This window comes from Anolis sagrei, chromosome 1 (genome assembly GCF_037176765.1).
Source record: "Anolis sagrei isolate rAnoSag1 chromosome 1, rAnoSag1.mat, whole genome shotgun sequence".
NCBI lineage: Eukaryota > Metazoa > Chordata > Lepidosauria > Squamata > Dactyloidae > Anolis > Anolis sagrei.
The window spans coordinates 288825043-288838673 of record NC_090021.1 but is presented as its reverse complement, the minus strand read 5'-3'; the positions used below and the strand labels follow the sequence as shown (position 1 = coordinate 288838673).

The 13631-nt window shown below is 41.7% G+C and overlaps 1 protein-coding gene across 1 annotated transcript; it reads right to left on the bottom strand.

The window, feature by feature from the left end:
* Positions 1-4112: 4112 nt before the first annotated feature.
* Positions 4113-13597, bottom strand: OIP5 (Opa interacting protein 5). The gene is made up of 5 exons (XM_060760722.2): positions 13260-13597; positions 10797-10863; positions 8093-8212; positions 6417-6498; positions 4113-4576 (listed from the first exon to the last, which is right to left on the bottom strand). The coding sequence occupies exons 1-5, from the start codon at positions 13567-13569 to the stop codon at positions 4418-4420; spliced, it is 738 nt and encodes a 245-aa protein (XP_060616705.2). The 5' UTR covers positions 13570-13597; the 3' UTR covers positions 4113-4417.
* Positions 13598-13631: the final 34 nt, after the last annotated feature.

The window sequence follows — 13631 nt, the reverse complement described above, 5'->3', positions numbered from 1 at the left end:
TTGAAGAAACCATCACTTGACCCCACTAAATTGGACAACTTTCGGCCTGTTTCCAATCTTCCCTTCTTGGGCAAAGTCATGGAAAGCGTGGTGGCCTCACAACTCCAGGTATTCTTGAGAGACACGGATTATCTGGATCCGGCACAGTCTGGTTTCAGACCGGGACATGGTACCGAGACGGTCTTGGTCGCCTTAGTGGATGATCTGCGCCGGGAGCTAGACAGGGGGAGTGTGTCCCTGTTGGTGCTCCTGGACCTCTCAGCGGCCTTCGATACCGTCGACCACGGTATTCTTCTGGGGCGCCTTGCAGAGATGGGTCTTGGGGGTACTGCTCTGCAGTGGCTCCGGTCATTTCTGGAGGGTCGTACTCAGAAGGTGTTACTGGGGGACTCCTGCTCAACGCCACAGCCGTTGACCTGTGGCGTTCCTCAGGGTTCCATCTTGTCCCCCTTGCTGTTTAACATCTACATGAAGCCGCTGGGTGAGATCATCCGGAGTTTCGGGGTGCGGTGTCACCTGTACGCAGATGACGTCCAACTCTGTCACTCCTTCCCACCTGCTACTAAGGAGGCCGTCGAAGTCCTGAACCGGTGCCTGGCCGCTGTAATGGTCTGGATGAGGGCGAACAAACTGAAACTAAATCCAGACAAGACAGAGGTACTCCTGGTCAGTCGCAAGGCCGAACAGGGTATAGGGTTACAGCCTGTGCTGGACGGGGTCGCACTCCCCTTGAAGGCGCAGGTTCGCAGCTTGGGTGTGACCCTGGACTCATCGCTGAGCCTGGAGCCCCAGGTTTCAGCGGTGACCAGGGGAGCATTTGCACAGCTTAGGCTCGTGCGCCAGCTGCGCCCGTATCTTGGGAAGTCTGACTTGGCCACGGTGGTACATGCTTTGGTCACATCCCGTCTCGACTACTGCAACGCTCTCTACGTGGGGCTGCCCTTGAAGACGGCTCGGAAGCTGCAGCTAGTCCAACGCGCGGCAGCCATGTTGTTAACGGGAGCAGGACGCAGAGAGCATACAACGCCCCTGCTGTCCCAGCTCCACTGGCTGCCGATTCGCTACCGGGCTCAATTTAAGGTGCTGGTGTTATCCTACAAAGCCCTAAACGGTTCCGGCCCAAAATACCTTGCAGACCGCATCTCGGCCTACGAGCCCACGAGGGCCTTGAGATCATCCGGGGAGGCCCTTCTCTCGGTCCCGCCTGCCTCACAAGCACGTCTGGCGGGGACGAGGGAGCGGGCCTTCTCGGTGGTGGCCCCCCGGCTGTGGAACACCCTCCCTGCTGAAGTTAGACAGGCGCCCTCCTTGATGGCCTTTCGTAGGGGCCTGAAAACATGGCTCTTCGAGCAGGCCTTCAATTGAGTGTATCTTGGAATGACACTGGAATGAACTAGGATTATGAATTTCGGCTATGACCCCAGGACTTGACGAAGCGGATTTTTAGTATAGGTATGTGTTATGTTGTAACTGTTTGGTTTGTATTGTCGTGATTTACTGTACACTGTCCTTCTTTGTTGTTGTTCACCGCCCCGAGTCGCCTTCGGGCTGAGAGGGGCGGTCAATAAATGCAATAAATAAATAAATAAATAAATAATCTAATCCCAACTGTGAAAGACATTCATTTGCAAAAAGTATCACATTCCCTGCAGATTTGTTCAGGGCTAAATCCCATGATGATAAGGATGGCTTATTTCAAAATCCCAATGCACATTACTTAGGTATTAGAGGGTTTTTAGCCTGGTACATCCATCAAGTAGTTTGGGTGCAAATGGACAGTTCCTTCCTTGTGGAGCAATGCACTCCACAGCAGCTGAGATCAATTGCATTAATCACACACTTCCTTAGAAGTGAGAATTAAGCAATCATTTTTGAGAATTAAGCAAGCATTTTTGCAGAAATGACATTAGTCTTCAGGACAGCTGACTCACAAGGGCAAAACTTTCTTTCCCGGAAGCAACTATCCATCTGTCATTCTTGCAGGCACTATTTTAAATATCTCTTTTAATCCTAGAGTGGTGTATTGGGTTTCTGCATTGGGGCAGGACTCTGAAGGCCAGGGTTTGAATTCCTGCTCAGCCATGGAAGTCCAATGAGTGACCTAGCAGAAGTCACACCTCCTGTTTCTGGGAAAGAAAATCCCATGATAGGTTCACCTTAGGGTTGCCATATGCTGGGAACAATTTAGAGGCACACAATCAACATCATTAAGCAAATTAAGGAAGGATATTTTTTTAACATAACTGGTTTCTAAATTAATGCCTCTGTTTCACTGAAGTAGAATCCTAACTGCTTTCACCTAAAAAATGGAGACTAGATGATCTCAGGGTCAAGAAAGTGCATGTGCCAATTTTAAATTTATTTCTGACAAAGCAACTGGAATTGGCAATTTCAACAGGTTCAAAGGCCATTCCTCTGCCCCACCTTCTAAACTGCACACCCCCTTTCAAAAGATCTGGTTTAGCATAGAAGTTGCTGGAGAATGCAAGGAATCAGTGAGTGTGTCAATGGTAAAATAAAATGCATGAAGCTGATTGATCGGGCAAGCACGGGGTGATGGCTAAGCCTGGAACTTTTGGACACTTGCATTTTTTGTTCAGGCTCGAGCAGATGCAGGTGCAAAGAAGAGAACCAGAGAGAGAAAGACTGATTTGCTTCTTGGCTGCTGAAAAGAAGGGTCTCTCATATGGATACAGAAAGGACAATTTTAAATCTCGCAGGAAAGGACATTTAGTGAGTTGATGCAACTGATCATATTGTACATATGTTGTTCTGAACTAAGAAGAGTAAACTAGTTGCTCTTTACTGTTCACATGTGGCATATTTTCTTTCTGCTGTGGCCCAGCCTGGTTAAATGTAAAAGAAAGAAAGAAAAAAGAGAAAGAGCAGGTTTCTAATATATTTAATTTCAGAATGCTTGTTGGTATACAATATTTGTCGTTGTTCCATTGTCTGTGCAGATATAGATTGTCTGGTTTGCCGACTGTATAATACCCAACGTATAATTGTCCATGTGAGAAGTAATCCTTGTCTAGATCTGAACCCTGAGCTTTGTTCAGGGAGACTGCAAATGCCAATCGAATTGGGAATGGCCATCTCTTAAATAGAAATGGCGTATCCGTTGGAATCATAGGAATGCGAGGAATTAGGACATCTTCAACTCGGAATATCAAGGCAGATAATCCACAATGTTTCCTTTGTACTGGATTATAGGCGTAGGGCCCTTCCTTACAGCCATATAACCAGAACATTAAGGCAGATCATCTACAATGCCTTCTTTGAACTGAGTAATCTGAGTCCAGACTGCCATGTAACCCAGTTCAATGTGGATCATATACAGCTGTGTGGAAGGAGCTTAAAGAAAGACACAGGATGCCCAAGGGAGCCTCAATGAAGTAAATAATAAAATACAGCAGCATTCCTGAGGTGGGGGATGGCATTGGAAGAGGGAAGGAGGAGGTCCCACTCCCCCCCCCTCAGATGAGACAATGATTGACAGTGAGGGCTTTTTAAAAAGGGGGGAGGGCACTGGAATTAGGGAAACCCAACAGAGGAGGCATGATGCGCATGCCTATGCAGCCAAATAAACAGTGTCCAAGAGGCGAGGCCTGCCTTACCTGTCCAAAGAGGCCTGACTGAGTGGGTGAGTGGCCGAGGTGTGCTTCCTCTCCTTTGGGCGCAACTTCTGACTGAGGCAGAGTAGCAGCGTTGAGGGGGAAGGCAAAAGTGTGGTCCTGATGCCCGACCCTGCACAATTCCGCCCCTTTCAAGGCAGAGTAAGCAGGGCCGAACCAATGAAGGACCACAATAAACTATACTCATGAAATGAATGCTGTGGTAAATAACACATCTCAATTCCAACGCAATAAAATCAAAATGTAACTAATTCGAAGTCTATGTAACAATGCATTCGGATAGACTGAAACAGACTTGTAAAATATGTAGTATTGGGTGTGTTGCTTTGACATCCAACAGATGGTGCTGTTTTTGAAAAAACACAATTCTTACTTGTCACAGGTGTGACATCAATGTAATAGGTATGTGAAAACATAAAAACATGTGCCTATTAGAATGCTATGTTGTGTCAAATTTTTAAAGCAATCGGTGAAGTATTTTGGGAGATTTAAGGTTTTTATTTATACAGATGCAGTCATTTATATAGATGCAGTCATAAAACAGAAGGATAACCATGTTTCTGTGAATGTATGCTGAAGGCATCCATACACTCACATGTTGTTCATATTCAACCAATTAAGGCACTTGAGTGCTCAGTAAATAAAAGAAACAAGTGAAAATTCAACTGCAGGTCCGTTTTCAAATGCCATTTTCAATTGCATTCAAAATCGAAGTTGTATGAAGTTCCTTTCAAACACTCATGTTTGTCACAACTAAGATATTACTGTAGAAATGCAACTGATTAATTGTTTGACTTCTTCCTTTTACATGCAGGTATTTGGTTATGTCGTCTTCCGTGAGAATCTTGATTCTCTGCCTTTGTTTTCTGCTGGTTTAATCCTTCCAGTTTCTCCATCAGCAATTCTATACGTGTGTGTACTACTACAAGTCTTTCTTTCAACTTCAAAAGAAGTTTAAACAGTTATGTTTAAGTAAAATGAGTAACACAAAATATAAGTTAAACAATTCCTAATAAAATAATTGTTCTATTAAGAATTAGAAAAATATTCAAAATGCTGTCTGGAACTTTTAAAAAACAATTTTTACTTAACAAATATTCATATTAACAAAAACAAGGAAGTTATGTTATTACTTCTTTTTTTAAAAAAAAATATTTATTTAGGTATTGCACTTATTTGCTGCCTTTCTTTCAGATTGGGACCTAGTTCAAGTCCCAAAAACAATCAGTTAAAATATTCATACTAAAGCTACATAAAACAGCCTAAAACATTTTAAAGATAAACAAAAAAAAATCATTAGTCAGCCCTCCATATGCAAAGATTCAACTATCCATGGCTTTTACATATTGACACAGGGATACAAAATCCTTGATATTGCCATTTTATATAAGTGACACCATTTTATTATGCCACTATAATGGGATCAAAGCATCCACAGATTTTGGTATCCATTGGGGTGAAGTGGGGGTCTGTCCTGTAACCAAACCCCAATAGATAGTAAGGGTCCAGTGTATCCCATAAAAAACTTCCCAGATAAAAGTCTACTTGAATAAAAAATATCTTTGCCTGTTGGTGAAATGACAATATGGAGAGGGGGGCAGCTCAGTCTCCTTTGGAATTGGATTCCAGAGGATGGAAGCATTAATAATATTAATAATATAATTTTAAAATAAAAAGTGCAAAACATAACGCATAGAGAGTTCTAACTAAAAAATAAAAAACTATAGAGGTGCAGAGGACACAAATGCTGCTGTATGAGGATCAGTAGGAAAGGCATCTGAAAACGCTCACCCTTGCTTTAGATATTTTTCCAACACTTTCCCAAGCAACGTGGCACTTCCTACGGCACACACTTTCTCACAACTACTTCCATTATGTCAAAAATCTCCAAATGCATGGGAAGAATTAGTGATGCACTTGAATTCCTGAAGCTGAATTGCCCCTTCCACAAATGAAGCAAAAATGGCATGGAAAAAAAGACCTGCCACCCGTCTCCCAATTAATGCCCATGTGGCACAGGAAAGAGTCACAGTGCTGCAACTCTCATTTCAATCAGATTAAGGTCAGTACAGGTCCATGATTTGGCTATAAATACTGTTGCTTATATTATATTTTCTTTAGATTTCTACTCTGGACCTTGTTTATAATTTTTAAAAAAGGCCTTAAACCAGATATGCCCATAGAGTGTCTTGCCTAGTATTTGTTGAATCTCCCCATAGTTTCTGAGACCCAAACCAAGTTCCTTGCCTTCATTTTTCCATTTTTCAGGATGCATAAGAACCTGCAGTAGTTAATAAATAGGAAAGTCCCATGGTGCAAATGGATCCCTGCTAATCTTCTGGCACCCATAGAACTAACCAATTTATTTCAGCATAAGCTTTTGTCACCCAACAGCCTACTTCTTCAAGGAAGAAAAAGAAAGGAATACTGTGGTACTTTTAAGATTAAAACGAATAATAACAATTCTGGAGAAGCTGCTTTGGTAGGGTCCTGTCTTCATACATGGTGGGACTGACCAGTGAAACAAGGGTTCTGGCAAATCTGCTTATGGTGATCTTATGAATGAGAAATTTCTAAGAATCCTGGTCATCAACATATAATCAGAGTTGCAAGAGGTCACAAGGGCAATCCAGTACAATCTCTTGCCATGCAGGAACACACTCCCGACAGACTATTACCCAGCCTCTGGAAACCTGTGTTCTATTTCTCTGTGCCAAAGCAACATATAAACTCTAACAGACACATTTATTTAAAAAACTCAAAAAGCAGAAGAAAGTTTACCTTTTCTACATGTTCCTTTAAGCTGATTTGAGGACAGGTCATTTTTGAAGCTTCAACAGTGGTTTTAGTCTTTACTGAGTAACTAAGACAAGAAAATACATTTCTCATAGTAAAACAATAACAATTTCAAATTAATGTATATTGGGGTTATTGAATCCCTCCTGACAATGATCAGCTTCGATCAAAAATTATTGCAGGAGGGAATTTTCCCTCCTCTACAGATCTCACAACCCCCCAAACTCTGCTACGCTAGCTTGAAAAAAGACCCACTAGGCCAGACATGGACAAACTTTGGCCCTCCAGGTGTCTTGGACTTTAACTCCCACAATTCAGCTGTTAGGAATTGTGGGAGTTGAAGACACCTGGAGGGCCAAAGTTTGCCCATATCTGCACTAGACATTTGGGAACATGCAAAAAGCAGCAGGTGATACAGAAGGGGGATTATTCTTGTAGTATAGGCCTATGTTCCTTTCAGCAATCATAGCATTTTTGATTATTTCACATCCTCATTATTTTCTGTTTACTGCTGCAAGAGAAAGTCCTCACATCTAAATATCCAGACCATATTGAGACAATTAATAATCATAGAATTAATAATAATTAATAATCCAACTCATCCCCTGTTTGGATATCAGCCAGCACGTCAACGACTTAAATCAAGAAATAGTTTTCTAAGATCTACAGAGACACTCGCTGGAACACCTCAGCAAGTGAGAGTCCAAAAGTGGCAGGCTCAAACCCAGAACTTCAATCAATGGCTGATGCCAAATGAGAGACTCCCTCCTGGGCACACAGAAAACTGGGCGACTTGGAAGGCGTTGAACAGACTGCACTCTGGCACCACGAGATGCAGAGCCAACCTTAAGAAATGGGGCAACAAAGTGGAATCCACGACATGCGAGTGTGGAGAAGAGCAAAACACTGACCACCTGCTGCAATGCAACCTGAGCCTTGCTACATGCACAATGGAGGGCCTTCTTGCAGCAACACCAGAGGCACTCCAAGTGGCCAGATACTGGTCAAAGGACATTTAATCAACTACCATGCTTGCAAACTTTGTATTTTGTCTGTCTGTTTGTTTAAAAATGCAACACAACTGTTCGGTCTGCTCCTGACACGATAAATAAATAAATAAATAAATAATAGAATAATAGAGCTGGAAGAGACCATATGGTCCATCTAGTTCAACCCCTTGCCATGCAGGAAAAACACAAAGCACCCCTGACAGATGGCCATCTAGCCTCTGTTTAAAAGCCTCCAAGGAAGGAGCCTCAACTACACTCTGAGGCAGAGAGTTTCACTGTTGAACAGCTCTCACAGGCAAGAAGTTCCTCCTAAAGATCAGGCAGAATCTTCTTTCCTGTAATTTGGTCCTAATCTTTCCACATAAGGGCAAGTCATATGAAATTATAGTTTTGCTTTTGACGGCATCGTGTGTACAGATATTGTCTTATCAGAAAGGATCCCTATTTTTAGCCTATTTTACTTGACATAACAACAAAAACTGCTCACAAATACTGGATGCCATCAGCCAGAATGAATTTCTGAGAAGTTTCTCATAACCTTTCATATTATTTCACTATTACAACAGGTGGTTTCAGCATGCCCTGAAATCCATTCTTCTTAAAACTAACTTTCCAAATTCTAGATTTAGTATGCTTGTGAAGGATACTAACCATATGATGTTGTCCTTAAAAAGGCAGAAGAAGCCTCTTAGATAAGCATGAGACACTGAACAATACAGTTTGAGACCTACACATGTGTCACAGGACCGACAGAGCAACAAGTTGTAGGTGCTGGAAATAAAAGACAGAGAGGCTGGAGTCAGTTCAAAGTTCCAAATTGTCTTCTGTATAACAAATTGAACTTTACACCACATTTCATAGGCATCAAACACTATGGAAACCGCTCTTGAACCTATTATACAAATTCCTTAAAAACTGCAATCTGAACACCTAAATTCAGAAGTTATTTTAAGTCAATTTTTAAAGATTTGCATGATAAATGTATCTAATACTGTGTCGTCTTTGAGAATAAGCAATTCAGAACGTATTTTTGCTATTTTAATTAGTTTTCCAATATATAATCCTAAAGAAAATGAAACAAAAGCCATTCTTCTCCCCATGTGCAACAATAGTAATGTAAGAATAGCAGTTCAACTCAAAGGATCTACTGGTGCAACAGATTCAGTAAACATCAGCTTCCCACGTGGGAACAGGAGAGAAGTCTCCCACAGGATGTTAACGTATCTGGGCATCTCCTGGGCAATGTGCTTACAGATGGCCAATTCTCTCACACCAGAAGCAACTTGTCGTATATTCTCAATTTGCTTCTGAAACTATTTTTAAAAAGTGCCACTATACTTTCCTTATTACAGATATGCTTCATTAAATACTAACACTTGCTGCTTTCATCTATATGTTTAAAATCACATAATTTAAACACTTCCTTTTTTCACAGCATCCAATCATATTTTTGTTAATTTATTCAAGTATTTAGATGATCCTTTGTCAGAAAACATACTCCACAAACAAGTTAGAATATAAGCAATATTTAATATAAATACTGATATATTGTCATCATAAACAACTATAAAAGCAATATTATGTATAGGAAATTTAAATACACATGAAAGATGTTAACATAAGAAAACTACATTGAAACTTATCAAATCTGGGCATGTAAAATTCTGACACTAAAGAACAGTTTTAGAACTCCATACCCAAAATCAGCAATTTAAAACACTATGAAATAATATTTTTAACTCACTGGCTACTAAAGGAGAAATGTACATCAGATAGAAGAGGACTGCATCCACGCACCCCCTCCCCTGTGTAATACATTATGGGCCCCAATGATTAACTTGCAAGCTGAGCTTCTGCAGTCACTTTAGGAAAGCAGTAGGTTCATACAGGGCTCAGATGGAAGCCTCCATGAAGGCAATAGCCTTTTCCCTTTCCTACTGTAACTTTCAAGCAGCTACTACATTAAAACTTGGAAGATGTATTTAGTGATGAAATCATTAGTAGACATCTCTGAACATCCTCCATGAATTTACAGTCAAGTTAATACAAAATATTTCAAAGATGTTTAGCTTGTATGTTCAAGTAAATTTACCTAGAAAATAGGACTTGCTGCATTCAAAGAATTCAGTCATCGAATAAGTCAACTGACATTTTGATTAACCTAGTCCTTTCCTGAATCCAGCTGAATTCTCCATGTTTATCAGAATGATCTACAGCTTTTATATTTCAAGAACTGAAGGATGAACAAATAAATGTTTTAACATATAAAAGCTATACAAAGTTTCTCTTCATTGTATTTTTGGTTAAAAACAACCACCCTGTTTCTCGCGCAAGGTTTTCATTCCAAAAGAAATAGCAAGATATACTCATTACATTTTGAAGATGCAAAACGCAGGCCTGGCAACTATTCCATTAGCCATCTTCTACAAGTAATAGTCACTTAATTTGTGTTGTTCATGCGTTCAGTCGTCTCTGACTCTTTGTGACCTCATGGACCAGCCCACGCCAGAGCTCCCTGTCGGCCGTCACCACCCCCAGCTCCTTCAAGGTCAGTCCAGTCACTTCAAGGATGCCTTTCCATCCATGTTGCCCTTGGTCGGCCCCTCTTCCTTTTACCTTCCACTTTCCCCAGCATAATTGTCTTCTCTAGGCTTTGCTATCTCCTCATGATGTGGCCAAAGTACTTCAACTTTGTCTCTAGTATCCTTCCCTCCAACGAGCAGTCGAGCTTTATTTCCTGGAGGATGGACTGGTTGGATCTTCTCGCAGTCCAAGGCACTCTCAGAACTTTCCTCCAGCACCACAGCTCAAAAGCATCAATCTTCCTTCGCTCAGCCTTCCCTAAGGTCCAGCTCTCACATCCGTAAGTTACTACAGGGAATACCATGGCTTTGACTATGCGGATATTTGTTGCCAGCGTGATGTCTCTACTCTTTACTGTTTTATCGAGATTGGACATTGCTCTCCTCCCAAGCAGTAAGCGTCTTCTGATTTCCTGGCCACAGTCTGCATCTGCAGTAATCTTTGCACCTAGAAATACAAAGTCTGTCACGGCCTCCACATTTTCTCCCTCTATTTTCCAGTTGTCAATCATTCTTGTTGCCATAATCTTGGTTTTTTTTTATGTTTAGCTGCAACCCAGCTTTTGCGCTTTCTTCTTTCACCTTGATTAGAAGGCTCCTCAGCTCCTCCTCACTTTCGGCCATCAGAGTGGTGTCATCTGCATATCTGAAGTTGTTAAAGTTTCTTCCAGCAATTTTCACCCCAGCTTTGCATTCATCAAGCCGCGCACATCGCATTAATCACTTAATTTAGCATGCATAAAAGAGAAGGAATAATTTCAAGAAATACCCACCATCCAGTAAGATCTCCTTCCACACAAACCATCAAATCATCTTCCACAACAATATCATTTGTGACTTCTGAAAGAGAAAAACATTTAAAAAAAATTAAACTCCAAATTTTCTGCTAACAGATTTAATTATATTGCATACAAAATGGCAGTTTTTTGATGTCTCGCACACCCTTAATATATCGTAGCTCCTCTACATTTACCGGTGTTAGTGGCACATAGTCTCAAAGTGGGGAAAATGCAAATATAAATTGCAAATGCTACTTTTTACTTGAAAGAAGACTGCTCTAGCCATTTGTGGGACCCACAAATGCCTAGACAGAAGATACCACATGTTTTTGGCTGTGAGTAGAACAAAAGAGGTGGCATAAATACAGCAATTTGCAAATACAGCAATGAAATCTGCAAATTAACTGATCTGAAGAGCTAACTGTATCCTTCTAATCATTGCATGCTGCTTAAACACTTGACAGGAAATCTGACTGCAGAAAAATCTCAGTACATTTGCTGAACAAAAAAGAAACAGGTGAACTATTTTTATATTGTTAGATGGCCAGGAACAAAACAAAACAAAAGGAAAGGAAAGCAAAGCAAATACAAAGTAGGAATGAGGTAGCCTTCAAGGAAGTATGAATGTAATTGGGCTGGGAATATTTTTGAGGGTGAATCTACACAAATCTGGCCTGCCATGTCTTTCTGTGTAGTCCTCCAGATGCTGGATGACAACTCCTGTATTCCTCTTCATTAGACATGATTGGAGCTGATGTTCAATGTGAAAAAGTAACACCTGTAAGGTTGCAGTCTGTCATTTTTAGTCAGAATGATGGTGCCTGAATTTAGATATATGGCTTGTGGATATGATATTCGACTTTAACCTTTGTCCTTTAACCTTTCTCCAACCCCAGAGCCACATGTGCTGTTGGGTTGCAATTCCCATTTTCCCCAATCTGCATGGCAGATATTCAAAAGTTTATCATTTAATAACATCTGGGGACAGAACCACATTAGTTAAAGTGGTGTCAAGCCTTACAGTTGTCTTCAATGGGCCTTTGAATCCATGGAGGGAGAACCTGGTGTAGATTCATATAATCCAGTTCAGTCTGCATTATATGAGTCTACACTGATCATGTAATGCAGATAAGGCTTCTGTCCTGGGAGAAAAGCAGGGTATAATAATAATAATAATAATAATAATTTAAAAATAGTCCGTACCTGGATGCAACTCAGAACAGAGATAAAGTTCAGGTTCACTAACTCCTATCCAAAATCCATGGGACTAGCAATGTTTTTTAAATAAGAATGTTTAAAGATCTTGGAATACTTGCAGATACATTTCGAGATATTTTGGAGATGAGACCCAAAGCCTGAACACAACATTCATTTATGTTTCATATACATCTGAGATACATAGCCTAATGTTTATACTAGGGTGATTTTATGCTTTGTCTGAATATTTAAATGTTATGTATTTATGTTTAATGGTTTAAGTTGATTTTAAGTTCATAGTTATATGTAGTAATTACTTAGTTATTATGATTTGTCTACTGTATGTTGGCAATGAATTTTTGCCATTAGTACGTTGTAAACTGCCTTGAGTCCACCCAGGGCTGAGAAACGCGGCATATAAATACAGTATACAAACTTACACAATCTCTCTGATCATCTGGAGAGGCCCTGCTCACGATTCCACCTGCGTCACAAGCGCGTTTGGTGGGGACGAGGGACAGGGCCTTCTCTGTGGTGGCCCCCCGACTCTGGAACTCTCTCTTTAAGGACATCAGACAAGCCCCAACGTTGGCAGTGTTTAGGAAGAGCTTGAAGACGTGGCTGTTCCAGTGTGCCTTCCCAGAATAGGAAACGCCTAGCATCATGTCCCAAATGCACATTATTAGAGATTTAAGATTGTCTGCACACAGCACCTATCTCCAAAAACCTATCCATTTCACCTGTCATGTCCAGCATTTTTTAAATTTTATTCATTACATTTGGCCTGGCCTTAGTTTTAAATGTGTTGTGGTGTTATTGTCTAATGTTTATTGCTTTCTTTTATGAGTTTACTAATTGTTGTATTGTTATGCTGTTGTTTTATTGATGTGTTGGGCCTTGGCCTCTTGTAAGCCGCACCGAGTCCTTCGTGAGATGTTAGCAGGGTATAAATAAAGTTAATAATAATAAATAAATAAATAAATGTGAGGATACAGGGGGCCAAATATATTTTTCACATAGTTGCTTTTCATTTTTAGCCCATTTGTTATTGAATAACAACGCCCATCACTTCTGATTCATTCATTCTACTCAAGTGAGTTCCAAACTCGTCCTCCAGGTTCCCAGAATTCCTGACCATTGGACAGGCTGGCAATAGCTTCTGGGAGTTGGAGGCCCAAGCACTGGAGGACCACAGGTTGTCCCCACTTGGCGTAGCGAGGATGCGCCCAACCTCCGCTCTCCCGAGCTAGGCGAACTCACTGAAGCAGGCGAGGAGGCGGAGCTTCTCCTCCTGGGCGCACAGGTGAAGCGAGTCCCCCAGCACGGCGCGGCAACTCCGGCATTGGTAGAGCACGCAGTCCTCCGGTCTCAGGCCCCGAAAGCCGGGGAGCCGCTCCCAGGCACCCTCGGGCCTCTTGCTTGGCGGCGGCGGCGGCGGGCTGGGGCCTTTCGCTACTCCAGGTCCTGCCCGCTCCACCATGATGCCGCCACCCACTCGGGGCTCCTGGAAGAGCAGCTGCAGTTGCCGACGCACCGCCATCTTGTTTTCCGCCAAACGTTCAAACCTCATCCCCCGCCAAGCACGAGCCCGCCTTCTTCCACCGTCATTGGCTGGAGCTGCCCGCCCACGTT

What these genes read in the sequence shown, in the direction of transcription:
- OIP5 (XM_060760722.2), bottom strand. Translation starts at nt 13,569, where the DNA reads ATGAGGTTTGAACGTTTGGCGGAAAACAAGATGGCGGTGCGTCGGCAA. An exon ending in CCGCCTCCTCGCCTGCTTCA is followed by an intron (nt 10,864 to 13,259) that starts GTGAGTTCGCCT and finishes TTTCTCTTTCAG; the next exon opens with AAGTCACAAATGATATTGTT. An exon ending in TTTAAGGACAACATCATATG is followed by an intron (nt 6,499 to 8,092) that starts GTTAGTATCCTT and finishes TTCTTGTCTTAG; the next exon opens with TTACTCAGTAAAGACTAAAA.